Here is a 14,466-nt window from a genome sequence, read left to right on the forward strand (position 1 = left end):
CCCCCCCCCCAATCTTTTGCCTGATTTGTTTCATCTGAATAAATCTTCTAGTTGATAGGGTTTCACTGTACCCAGGTTTTTCTCAAGTCTTTGCAAGAGTCTGTCTTAACTGCTTCAAACAGTTTATTTGTGAATGCTGCATCCGAGTACTTGGTGTCTTCTCACACTCATCATTCATCTGCTGCTAGTGGGGCACTACTATCTAATAGATACCTTGAGATTTCTTAGTAATTAAGGCATTATATACTAACCACATGCAGAGAGGGTTCTGCTTTTACTATATACCTTCTCAACAGAGGTTTTGATAATATATCTTTGTGTCTGCAGCTTTTGACAGGGTAGCAGAAAAGAACACTTAGAAATTTGCTCTGCTTCTATTTCTGTGGAAATAGATCTCAGATGACGAGAACAAGCAGCAGGATTCAGAGTCGTTCGTGGAATATTGAGAGTGATTATCCTTAAATGCATTACCCTACTTAGAGCACAGAAATATTTATTTCTAATGGATGTGCAATTGAAGGAGGAAGTGAAATTTTTCTAAATGTATTCACAAACTTTCGCATTAAGGGGTTTCTGAAAACTATTGTTTCAGTTGCAGATAAGATTAAGAATCACTTCTCTGTTTTGGAACAATTGTAAAAAAAATTTTCTGTGGAAATAAAAACTTGAATGTTCTGAGTCTGGGGAGAAAGAAAGCATCTTCCCTGTGCCTCGCTGAAAATCTCAGCTGTATTTTTCAGAGAGGGTACTTCTGTAGGAGTAGTACCAAGCTTACCTTTAATGTAGTTTATGGCAAATCAGATAATGTGTTGAATGTGTAGCGTGGATGTTTGGGTGTGGGGGAGGTGGAAAAGATTAAATTTGGCACCAGAGTTGTCTCCAGACTAATAAGAAGCACTGTGTAGCTAGAATGATTTGTAAAAGGGAAAGTACCAGCCAGGGAATGCCAGAGGATATCTGAAATGCTTGGAATGTTTCTCCTCTGTTATCACAAGGGATAATAGTAGAAATTCTGCGTAGGGGCTTCATCTCTTTGGAAGGTAGAGACCTCTGGAGGAAGATGCAGCTTTCTGAGGCAGCTATGGTGCTTTTATCTCAAGACCAGTGTAATTCACTGTGAGGGGATCTGCTTGTATGAAAATAAGGAATAAAGCATATAGCTATGTGTTCCTGGTGGAAATTAATCAATTTTGTTCCCATAAATACTGTGTGTAATAGTCTTTTGCCTTAGCAGTACATCAGCCTTTTTTGTATGTTCTCTTTGTCTTTAGGAGGTCTGAATATCTTGTATTTTCTCATGCTTCCTTATGTGAAATAGAGTTTAAAAACAAACAAACAAAACCAACAAACAACACACTTTCCAGTAGAAACTTCTGTAGAAAGTATCTCATCACAATAACCTAGAAATAACCATAACCCTTCTGTATTTTGGATTGTTTTGTGGTTAGTTTTTTTCTGTGATGGGCACTTAAAAATTTATTTTCATTTGCAGTTTAAGATCCTAAATGTACCAATGTCTTCCCAACTTGCTGCAAACCATTGGAACCAACAGCAAGCTGAACAGGAGGAGAGAATGAGGATGAAAAAGCTCACTTTGGATATCAATGAACGGCAAGAACAAGAGGACTACCAGGGTAAGAAAATCACCAAGTATTTAATTTTTATTTTCAGAGGAACTTCCGTGGATCTACAGGAAAATATTGTTTGTGATAATTAGCAGTTCAAGTTCTGAATATTGATTTGCAATACTTCATGGAAAACCTGTATTTTAGTTTCAGTCATTCATTATTTACTTGCTGGTCTCTGTGCTTGAAGTTTTTATAGCTCTTCCATGAAAGGGAGTTTTCAAGCAGGCCTCAAATCTCAGCATTTCCATTTATTTTGGGAAAGGGGAAGAACTGAGATTGTTTCCTTAAAAATAAGGTAACACAAAATTAATCTTGATGTTTGTGGCATTGTCTCCATTACTGCAAGACAATTGAGTTGGATAAAAGAGGAATTAATTCTATGCAACTTAAACTCTGCTTTTTAGATATTAATAAGTATTTTAGATATTAATAGTATTTAGAATCTTCATCAGACTTGTTAAGACTTGCAAATACTAAGAGGTAACCTTCACCTGAGAAATAAAACTGTCACCTCAGCTTCAAATAGCTAAAGGTTCTAGGAGTGCTACAAATCTGGAGCGTAAGAATATATTAACAGAATGAAGGTTTCATACAAATTATATGATCTAATTTGGTTTTTAAAGGTATGTAAGTCAGGCATTTTAGAACCTGGACACATTGAAGCAAACAGTTAATACAACAGATCATATAGCCCCTAAACTGGTGCACTTGATATGTTTGGTTATTGGGTGGTTTGTGTTGGGTTTTTTGGTTTTGGGGTTTTTTTTTCAGACTCAACTTTCCTTGGCTTACTCATAGTAAACAAAGCCAGACCAATAAAACTGATGGTATTCGGTTCTTACGTTAGTATTTCCATTTAACATCTCCAAAGTTCTTGCTCTATTTTTTTGTAAAGATGTTGCAGTCTGGTGGTAATCACAGTATAAGTAGTTAATTAGCAGGAAATCTCATTTAAGGTATTTAGTGAAAGGTCATTATTCATCAAGAAATGGGAAATTTAAATTAAAGCAGCTCTAATTGTAAAACCACTATGGAATCTAACACTCCTTTAAGAACTTTGATAGTACAAGACCTAAATTTGTAATCGTAAAAAGGGAGTATTTTTCCAAAGTGAGTGTCTGCAGAGCTCTGAAATGGTAATACAGTATATTCTTAGTATTAAACATTGTAATCAGCTTAAAAACTTCTTTTCCGAGACACTCCCCTCTTATAAAGCCCACTTATGAAAAAGAAAGAGAAACAGTAGATTCCAGAATTAGACATTTAAGTGCTTTTCTCAGACTTTTTGTGGGTTTTTCCTCATTAATGATATTTCTGATATTTTTACTGGTCAGGGCATTTGGGGTTTTATGCTTTGTCATGACTTTGTATATGTATACGACTGTATATGACTTTGTTGGTATCTTTAAAATCAGTCTGTTTAATCTAGGATTTTATTGTGAGCAATTGTGCTTCTTATCCAAAAAAGGATCACATTGATTTTGTCCAAGAGAAATGAATCAGACAACTGATACCAATTGATAACCAGTAATAGGCAATTTTTTTAACTTTCTCAAAGATTTTCTAAGTACTGTGTATAAAGCATTATATAGGAGGAAAATCAACACAGAAGAAATAGGTTCCATAAGTGACATCCATTTTTAAAACAGCTGTTGATTCTTTGTTATTAACCTGGGTAATATATACAGTAAAACCGAAGTAAAAAAGACCTTTTAATCAGGTTAAATTAAACAGGCCAAATTACATTCCTCTCTGGAACTATTTTTTATTTAGATTGTGTGCAGTTGATTGTTACTTTTGAAGAGTCAGCTTGCCTGTAACAAGTTGGTATGTACGTACATTGAAAGAAAGAGTTGGTTTTAAATTTCTGTGTCAAGCTTTGAAGTTACCAAGGGAGGAAGAAGTCTCAATTTCTCGAAGAATCCCTCAGGGTTGTCCTAACATTTGCACATACATTTGGTTTTTTTCATCTGCACAGGGTAGCTAATAGATGAAAATTCACCTATGTACTTCAAAGTAGTTTCAGATAACTATTTAATACTTCAGCAATGTTTATGAGTATTACAAACATTTTTAATTTAAAGAAATATTAGGAACTGGGTGACTCTAATACTCTAGTATTTTTCTGTGTACATTTTTTTTTTTCTTCACTAAAACCAAAGATGGGTGACATGCCTTCAGCCTAGCTAATACAAATTGTGCTCGTTTGCCATTTCTTCCTTCTGTTATCTTCTCCATTACTCAACTTCTCAGTTACTGACTTTTCACAAACCCCGATATTTTCTTTCACCTACAGTGTGGAAAACGGAGGAGACAGGCGTGCACGTACTTGCTTGTTCATTGCTTACTTCTAGCACCTGGCTGGCAATGTACCATAATCTCTTCTTATTTTCTTCCTGGGTCTCGTCACTGCCAACAGAGATCTCTCCTGGCATACAGAATTGTTTTGAAGGATTTATTTCATGATGTTTACACAAATGGACTGTCAGTGTGTTGAATGGCTTTCTTTGCCTTTTCCAGGTGTTGATAGGGGAATATATAGAGTGTGAATAGATGGCTTATTAACTGTTGACACCAATATTGTATATTAAATCATTCATAGTTTCCCAGTTCCTCAAAGATTGGGTGGATAACTTACTGAAAGCTTCACGTGCATTTTGTAAATGGCAGGAGAATCTCTGTTTTGCCTTGTGCAAGTCATTGTGTGAGTAATGGAAGTTTGTTTCTAGCAGGTGATGGGTATGTGTCTCCAATGAGATTACCAGAGACTAGAGAACCAGACAGAGCAGACTTTCAAACATAATCTGTTTAACAGCTTATTCCACTTTTCCCCTTCATTTATTCCATCTGTCTCTTTGCCGAGTAATGTAGAGTCTTGCACAGGTGGACTGTCAGAAATACTTTCCATTAGATGCATTAACATATGGGCAGAGGTTATGTGGAGGGTCCCTATGATGTGTTTGCAATTATATTGGGTACTTAATAACCATTAACTTTGGTAAAGAACCATCTTTTTATCATAACAAAAATGAAATGAAATTTCAGAAATGAAGTTTTACCAAATGCCAAAACACTGATACTTCTGCCTAGCTTAAACTGTCCAAAAGTAGGATGTCCAGGGCTAAACTGGGTAGTGTGGGCTTCTTTCTGCACCACCTATTTCTTCCCACTGATCATAAAGTGAAAAATGCCATCTGTGAGACAGCTGGTGTAATGTAGGTCAGCTGAGTCACCCTCTTCAGGTGCCTGTCTTCTCTGTAAAAGGATCCTATTATGGCTAGCTTAGACTTAAATACCTGACTTCTCAATGCCTAATTTTAGGACAGGTTTCTTGCTGAGTCTTTAATTGGCAGCAACATTGTCTGGTTGTTACTATTTCAGGGCAGTTTAATGTGGCTTCTCATACTGCCGTGAACCTTTGTCCCAGATCATTGATAAAGAAAATGGTGGCTGGTATGTTTAGAAAGAAAAGGTCACAGCCCCTTTCTTAAGCACCTGTGATGAAAACCATTGCTGGCAGTTCCTTCTGTAAGAACATCTGGAAATGCAAGTTCATATTATGGAGTAGCTTGGATTTGTCAAAGCTGTCTATAAAATTTACTAACTTTTTAAAAATTACTGGAATAACTTGAGGAGTGTTGTTGTGGAATAACTTGAGGAGTGTTAACCCTGAAGTATAGAAAAGTGTGAATAAGGTTTTTTGTTGGTTTCTTTTTTTTACTACATGGCAGTGAAATGTGCTTGTGTAAATTCCTCTTTAAAAAGATGCACAGAAAATGTATTTAACTTTTTTTCTGTATGAAATTACAGAAATGTTGCAGTCTCTGGCACAGCGTCCAGCTCCAGCAAATACTAATCGTGAACGGCGGCCTCGTTACCAGCATCCGAAGGGAGCACCTAATGCAGATCTAATCTTTAAAACTGGTGGGAGGTAGGACAATCTTCCTTTAAATGTGGTAATTCTGGTTCTAGGCAAGTAATTACCTTCGTAATTGAAACAGATAATGATCTGTGTAGTGCAAGTGCATTTGTTAGTAGTTTCCATTCTAAAGCATTCTGTTAAAATACTGAGCAGTATTTTGTGCTTCTAACACAGTGTCTGTAAATACGTCCAAGGATTATTTTTCAGTTGAGAAATGGCTGGTAGAATCTGAGCCTCTTTTTATAGGGGAAAAGATGCAAGTCTGCTTTCTCAGTGAGAGGGGGTGGAAAATATTTTTTAGTATCTAGAGAAATTCCCATTGTGCTTTTTCAGTTTGGTGAATTTGAGAGCTATACCTCTGTATTTGAAGCCCTGAATGGAAAGTAAACATAGGAAAGGTGGGGAGGGGAGAGGAGAACCTTTGATTTATGGAGTGCAAGAGCATACCAAAACCAGTATTAACATGACAAGAGTCAATCCAGGTCGCCTAATAGTCATTTTACAGCTTTAATATATCTCAGTGTGTCTTTTCTCACTCGGAATAAGCTTGCGACTAAATCATTAAATTAACCCTGCAGCACAAATTTGAATAGACAGAGTTTCAGGTGAAATGCAAACTGCTTTCATGTTTCTCTTTTCTTTGCAAGTTAATTTGGGAGGTGGATAGATGGGAGCAGCAACTGGGAGGGGAGAGTTTACCTACTAATGGGTCTGTCTTTGTAAGCTACAAATAAGTTAATGTAATGTACTAACCCTGTGTTACACTAACATTGCCAACTTTTCTGGTACGTTTTTGTAGTCATTTTATAACTTCCTGATGATCACTCCACTGAGACCCCTATACAGATACTGCTTGTACAAAAAACCCCTCTTTTTTGAAAACAGACTGCAAGTTAAAATATTTTTTAAAAAATTAACCAGATGTGACTCAATAAAATGAGCAGTGCTGTCCATTCAGCTTTTTCATACCACTGTGGCCTAATACTGTCATAGAAACATGAACTATTCAGTTGCACTGAATAGCCATAATACTTGCAGGTGTATCATAAATAACTATGGAGTCTTCTCTTCTTCCGGTCATCTTTCCCAAATGCCTTGCAACCTGTATGAGGAGCACACTGCAGTTATTCTTTAAATACAGCAGCCTGACCAGTAGATGTGATACTTGCAGATTTTTTTAAAATGCAGTTCTTTTTAAAGCTTTTTATTTTCAGATGTTTTAGGGAAAATACAATTTAGGACTTCACTGTAAACTAGGTCAGACATTGTCCAGCGAACAGTTTAAGTAGTGTTTGCTTGTTCAAATAGCTGTGCCATGCGCTTGCAATTCTGATGTAGTTTTGTATTATGTAATTTACTCTTTGTTCCTTTTAATCTGTAAGCTCCTTAGAGCAGGGACCAGGAAGTTTGTTTTAGCAGGCATATTTTATTTGTTGTATAGTGCAATGCTCAGGCTTGCAGTCATGCATCAGTTGAGCCATCTTAGCCTGTAGTAAGGGAATGTTACTTTTCTTAGGCCCAGCTGAAAGATATTTAAGCAGAGATTTATTTATTGGAGGCTGTGGGTCCACCAATGGCTTACCATTTGTGGTACAGATTCTGTCACCTATATTTTTAGAGCTTCTGATTTATAGGATATACTGAAGATTGTCTTCTGACTTTGAAGGGTGAACTGCAGTCTCTCTGCCCAGACTACCCTCATGTTTTAGTTCAGAAGTTACCCCATGGACTCTGAGGACGCTAGAGTATCTTCCTATTTGCTGGGAGCAAATAGGAGCTGAGCTATTAATTTTAGTATCTGTTTGGAGAAGTTTTCACTTTCCTACATGATAGAACCAATTTGTATAACTACAGATGTTATCATTTACATGATGAGTGAGCTGTGTTGCGTTGTTTCTTCTTTGTATATGAAGAAGACTGATACGTTATTTTCTTGCAATAGTAACTCAACTTTACCAGAAATAATGAATGTTATTTTCTATAAGGTATGCAGCTTTTTATTTTAAATTACCTGAGGTTAGGGGTAATCTGAGCAAGTAAATCTCCTGGTTGATTCCACTGTAATGTACAATGTGACAGGTTCTGATAGCTAAGGTTGGGATGAGGACTTTCTTACGTTTCAAGTAGTGTTAAGAGTAGAGAAATTGATGTGGTGTTTTTACCCTTATTTTTGTGTTGCTAAACGTGTTTGAAACACAGTGCTTAGGACATGTTTTAGAAAGTTAAATCCAAATCTACCCATCATAATGGATGATTCAAAAATTAATGAAGGCAGCACTGGGTTCTCTTGTATGTTTTTGGCCTTGAACAACTGGATCTAGCTTTGCAATTAGCCCTGCTGTAACAGCAGATGTGGACTAGATGACCTCCAGGGGGCCCTTGGAACCTAATTTTTTCTGTGATTCTGTTTTGGTCTAGCTGGGTGCTAAACCAAAACAAAATCAAAAAACCCCAAAACACCCATAGATGTGTTGCCTCCTTTGCCTGTGATAAACCCACAGTAAATGGAAGAATGGGGAACAGGCTGGGGCTATACAGCATGCATTTTGTTAAAAAACAAGAGAGAAATCCTTTGCAGTGTTTACTTTGTTATCTATTAATGTCCTTTTTCTGTATTGAATTAAATGTAGTGAGATTGACAGGCTTTGTCAGATCGCTTATTATTTAGTGTGTGCAAAATGCTGGATCAAAAATTGGAGTTTATTGCTATTTATTTGTAATCGCCTGCTTGTATAGCCTCAGGTTTTAAGACCTGCTAATCCTGCAAGGAGGAGATTCTTTTTGGGATTCGTACATTTAAGGCTGACTGGCCTTAAAGGTAACTTACTGTGACTCCATTAAAAGTAGGGTTCCTTGATCTGCTTCAGCAGAACTGGGAAGGCAACAGTTTTCACTCTTGCCTCCAGTTCTATAGCATTTGTGTATTAAAAGAGGACTGTGGCTATCAAGCTGTTAACTGATACCTTCAGGAAACACAAAATTTACAAAAGTAGGTTTTTTCGGTGATGGGATTATCATGAAAATATTCTACAGTTTTGGAGAACAGCCTCTCACTTCCTTTGTTTAAAGAGGATTGAGATCCATTAAATGGCTTGCTTATAAAATGAAATGTAAATAACCACATTTTATGAAATCTATTTAAAAACACTGATTACCAAGAAGGAAAAAAGAATTGCAGTGAGAAATTTGACTGTAGAGAAGCAAGCCTTACCAAGGAGTTTTTTAGCTTGTTAAACCTCTCCTTATTAAAAGCAGTAACCTCAAAACTCACTGCTGTTTTGAAAGTATAGTAAAGAAAGAGGACCTCTCTATGTCAAAAGGCCTATTGGGATGCAGATGTAAGCTGACAAACTAAATCATATTCAAGTTAATTGGTAATTTCAGGTCTCGTATTTGCATCTGACTCTTATTTCTGTTTAACCCATGTAATAAAGAAAAATTAAGCATAAAGGTAATAACAGGATGCTAGTATTTTATTAGTTAAATATTCTCATAATAAAGAGTACTTCATTAATGCTGAAAAATCAGACTATAGATAATAAGGAAAAATGTGAATTTAATGTGACTTCCTGTTTCGGCTACTGGACAAACACACTTCATACTTCACCTGCTATGTAGGGGATGTATTGACCAATATTATACTTTGAAGCCTTGAATTCACTTCTTATTGACATATACCAGAAGTCTTGGGCAGCCTAAATCCAATTTCTCTGTTAGCCTCAGTCTAGCTGATTGTCGTAGACTGTCTCAAACTAGACAAACTCTTGGGTGTTGGCGTTGCGCTGTCTTGAACTGACAAATCTATCGCTTGGTAGATCACGGAGCTTTTGAAATCTTTAGTTGTCATTTCAATGATCTCTTGTATTCTTTTCAAAAAAAAATGAGGTCATCACTTTAGCAGTAATATTTTACTCTTGCTACAGAGATTTTTATGATGAAATGGCTCCCATCTTCACATTCTAGATATCATAAATACTAAAAAATTCAGTGCTCTATTTAATTGTATGCTAGCTCAGTTCACCTTATTCTTTGCCATCTTTTTCACCAGTATTTTAATCTCGACCTTTTCTCAGTTGTCATTCTTGATCCTGTACTACATCCTTTTCCCTAATTACATACACATGCTAGTGTAGCTTTCCATGAAAGCCATTCAAACTCAGCAGACAAATTCCAACCTCCCTTTTCAGCTGTTTTATGGGAGGAAAGCCCAGGGTAGGAACTTGAAGGAGGGGTTTCCAAATCCTGCAAGGTTTTTTGGTGGACTGCACTAGAATTGAACAGGGGAAAAAAAAAAACTTAGGTCCTCAGCTTTTTCTCTCAGCAACATGGTGCTTGTTAGGCTCTGCAAATGTAGCTCTGAGTCTAACCCATATAGCAAAGGTGACGAGAGACCTGATCACACTTATAGTTTAGAGGGAAAGGAAGGCAAGATTTTGTTTATTAGCATACTCACTTATAAAGACTCTTTGTTTAAAAAAGTTGTTTCAATATAAATTAATAATAATAATAATAACAAACCAAACAAAACCCCCTGCAGCTTTGTGGCCCTCTGGAAACTAACCACCAATCCTGAAAACACCTTCCTGATAATAGCGCACTTTGCATACTATGACTTTGATTTGATTTTGTCAGAGTATTTTATTTTTGTTGAACAGGTGAGAATATAAAATAACTTGCACAACTTAAGATTCTCTTACTTAGGTGAGTCTAGCTTTTGTGGATTATTTGAATCTGTGATGTTTACTATGTGGAAGTTGATAATTCAGATTTGTTAGGAAATGACCAGGGCACCTTAGTATTTTATTAGTCCAGAAACACACACTCTGAAATATGATTGTTCCCGAGAATATATTCCTGCACGGCTAAATTGATAACAGCTGTTTAAAATCCAGTGCTACACTTTTTCAATACAAAATTACAGAATGTAATTTCCAATTTTGCTGTTGAGAACTTAGTCACACCAGCAGTAGTAATGCGTTTAGAATAAGTCTAAACACCTTTACACTTGTTGAATTTTCTCTCCAGCCCAAATTACGGTACAGTATGTCTGTAATCTCTGTTACTGCATTCATTACTGTGGAATCAAGTCACGGTCTGATATGTGAGCACACTTACACACTCCCATGTGGAAGGCAAGTGATATTTTGTCCAATTTCCTTGGATGATCTGTAAGACAGGAAAGAAGCTGACTGTGGCATGACAGGTACTTGAATTTAAGTTTCCCAGGACTTAAGTTAGTACTCTCCAGTATTTTTCTTCTCTTGCCAGTACACGGGAATGCGCACATACTGTTTATTCTCAGTGGGCAGTTTTGTGGGAGGAGAGCAGAAAGCAAAGATTAGTCTCCGTGAGTTATCTCTGCTGTTCATGCAGGCAACACTTCAGAGGAGGAATCTAAACTTCAGAGGCTGTTTTCCTCTTCAAGAACTGTCCTCCCCCCTAAAGCTCATGCATCTGAAAGCAAGAAAATGTGTTCAGCAGAATAAGGCACACAAAGAAAAGAACTGTTCATTAAAGAGCATTATGTTTAAAACAGAAAAATACATTTCAGGTGTTCATTGTGTTTCTATTTCATGTTCCTGTTTTTGGTTAATGTGATTAGGAGAGGGAGAGAACAGAAAGCACCAAAGCTGAGATTAGTCATGAAAAGCAAAGCAGCAAGTGAGGTTTGAGAGGAGGTGTTTGCAGGACAAGGGAGGTGCCTGAAATTCGTGAATACATACATTACTCCAGAAATACATAAAACGTTGTGGGTTGGTGTAGGACATGAAAGGATTAGGGAAAAGTGTGCAACTTCATCTCAAAAATCTCACATGTTAAGAAATAATAAGAATTTTTTGTGATCTTGTGATGTCAACGGTGTGCAAAAAGGACTTGATTTCATAAGTCACATGTATTCTCCTGGGCACGTTTCAACTCAAGCCATAAGGTTGTCTTGCTGACTTAAATTCTGCCAACTTCACATGTGCAATGGATTTGCGACTATTTCCTAGCCTATGCTATGGTGTAGTGTTTCTGCGCCTTTTTACAAGTTCTGGTTTTCTACTCCAGCCATGATGAGGTAAAAGTTTATCTGTGTGTTTCTCTATCACATGGAGTATTTAGGCAGTATTAATACTTACGCAGAGGTGTTGAAAAGATGACTATAAGATTTTTATACAAATTAATAACTGCAGGGAAGGGAGGTGGGGGAGTAGGTTGCAAAAAAAACTTACTCATTTTACACATACAGTTCAAGATGTCTTTAATTACAGCTATGTACAAAGTTTGACCTTGCCAAATATAGGTTTGGATCAAGTTGACTAATTTGGAGAGAAATGTCATGTGAAATACTTCTTTTTGGAAAGGCTGCTACTAAGATCTTTACCAGCAGCATCTCGCCCTAATCCTTTGACACTCTACTTACTCTGCCTTATCTGCCGCCAGCATGCCACGGCAGCTGCTCTTTTGGATGAGAGTCATTTTTACAAAGTTAGATACATGCAGCTAGTCCCGGCCTTTCTCCTTCCCTCCCCATCAACAGTGGAATTATTTTTTGAAGGGAGATGGAGAGGTGAAAGCATGATTCTGCAATTCATTGATGTTTGAAGTTTCTTCTCAGTTGTAGTGTTCTGCAAGTGAAATCTCATTTTACTAAATGTATTAAAATCAAAGTTCCTTTCTTTTGCATCCACAAAGCCAATGTTCCTGATACCGAGTGTGCCACAAAGAATTGGAATTATTATATTATGTAACACTAAAAGATGGTTAAAACCAAGTAATAGAAGCAATACTGCAGTAAGTTCTAGTGCTGCATCAGCTCAGTACTTCTGACAAAAATACACAGTGTGTTTAAATAAAATACACAAATACTGGATAACAAAGCAAAGCAATACATAAGAATACAGAATTACTGTGAAAGCTTTATCTGTTACAGGAAATGCAGAAGTTACTATGTCCAGTTAACGTACTTGTAACTTGTAACTTTCCTTGCAAGATTTTCAATAAAAACTAGGTTTAGATTACATTACTGTTCAACAAATGCTTGAGGTTTATAGGCTAATGTAAAGAAACATGAATGGTTTTGTTTACATGGTGAGACTGGGGTGTGTAGCCCTGGAGCTTTCTTGTAATTGTAAACGTCTAACTTTTACTTTGCTTTGTACTACTAGATTTTAATTTGCAGTCTAGAAATCAACTGAAAACCAGCCTGGATACAGTAACTGACAGTTGTGCTGAAGTTAGTGATACTAGATTAGCATTACTGATAGATTACTCTGCTCTTGTTGAATCACATGCCCGCAAATCAGTGTAAATTTTCAATGCATATGTACGTTCTTAAGAGAATTAAATATGACTTTTTCTGGGTAGAGACATGTTTTTCATGAACAAGGGATGACTGAAGATTTTAATACAACTGTTGACTCTAAAAATGTTCTGAACAATTATTTGACCCTAGACATTTCTGCAGTACTTCTAAACATTAAGAAACTGCACAAAAAGATGAAAACTCTTTAAAATAACTTGTACTGCAACAAATTCACAGCTGTGCACTCCAGTAGGAGGATAAGGCAGCTGTCTATTTCTGAACCATTTTAGGCTTGTCTGCTGAAATTGTGTGTTACCACCTTCTTTTGTCTGATGTGGTCTTTTGAAAAATTTGTGCAGATAATAGAAATAAGTAACTTCAATATGTAGGGGCTAAAAGAATACCAAAATCACTAGCAGTTGATTCCACTGGTTGCTAACCTATATAGTATTGGATATCTCATATTAAACTATTTATTTTTTCCTTTTTTTTCTTAGGAGACGTTGATCCAGCAGCAAGTGTCATTTCATTAGGTCCTGTATCTCTGATGTTGTGGATAGTGGAGTCCTCCAGCGATTAAATGAGAGCAGTGGACACATCTCAGCATGTCAGTCTAGAGCGTTCAGAATCGAAACCTGGGACAGGCTGGGGCCGTGGGGCAGAAACAACAGCCTCCTCTCTTCCCCCCCAACCCCACACAGAACAAGTGGAAGCTTCCAGTCATGGCCTACAAAAAAAAAAAAAAAAGCTTTTTGTTATGGGAACTGCGTTGAGGGTTAATTTTCTCATAAGAGCAGAAGTAAATGAATCAGATGGTTAACTTGACCAGTGAGCAGCTCGGTGAAAGTAAAGATCAACCTGAAATTCAGATGGATTACACTGGAATGGAAAAGGTCTTTGACAGCTCAGTATGTGGGAGAACAAAGTTCTAAACTTGACGCAAGTTACTTTATCTCCGAATCGAGCACTTTGCGTTGGAAGGATATTCTTTGGGGGCTGTAAATCTACAGTAGAAAAATGTAGAGCAAATGGTGAAATCTGAAAGAAAACCCTGCCAAGTAGGATAACTTCTTATCAAACACTCCTAAGCGAGAAAGTTTTTGGTTAAGGAACAGTCTTTTGCTGCCAGATGAGCAAGAAAGAGGGGGTGGGGAGGGGTGAAAAATTCAAGAGCCAAGGAGGTAAAATGTCTGTTAAGGTTTAAAATAGAATGTGAAGTTGATTAATACAGGGTGTTGACTCGTACTGCTTGGAACAGCCTGACACCAGCCTAAGGACAGGGATATGGTTGAGCCCATTGTATGTATCATTGAAAACCAAAATGTGCCAGTCAGCATAACAGGAGGATGTCAAGGGGTGGATCCCAATACTTTGTTGATCTTCATGGGTTGATAAGCCTCTGTGTCTATTGAAACAAAAAAAAAAAGTTTAAAAAAAAAAAAAAATTTAAGTCTGGAAACAAGTAGAATTTTTATTTTTTTCTAAGTAGAAATGAGGTTTCTTGGTCTGTTTCTGACAATCTGTTATTTATTAGCATAGTTTTTTGTTTGCTTTCAGGTAGAGGTTGTTAATTGAGTTAAGGAGCTCATCTGTATGTTACTACTAATTCTTTTTTCTAGCTCTTTTAA

The 14,466-nt window shown here is 36.8% G+C and overlaps 1 protein-coding gene across 1 annotated transcript; it reads left to right on the top strand.

The window, feature by feature from the left end:
- Positions 1-1,494: 1,494 nt before the first annotated feature.
- Positions 1,495-13,886, top strand: LOC104075176 (regulator of nonsense transcripts 2-like). The gene is made up of 3 exons (XM_009575597.1): positions 1,495-1,634; positions 5,439-5,559; positions 13,336-13,886. Exons 1-3 carry the CDS (start codon positions 1,514-1,516, stop codon positions 13,343-13,345), a joined length of 252 nt encoding a protein of 83 aa, XP_009573892.1. The 5' UTR covers positions 1,495-1,513; the 3' UTR covers positions 13,346-13,886.
- Positions 13,887-14,466: the final 580 nt, after the last annotated feature.

This window comes from Fulmarus glacialis, unplaced genomic scaffold, assembly GCF_000690835.1.
Source record: "Fulmarus glacialis isolate BGI_N327 unplaced genomic scaffold, ASM69083v1 scaffold8724, whole genome shotgun sequence".
NCBI lineage: Eukaryota > Metazoa > Chordata > Aves > Procellariiformes > Procellariidae > Fulmarus > Fulmarus glacialis.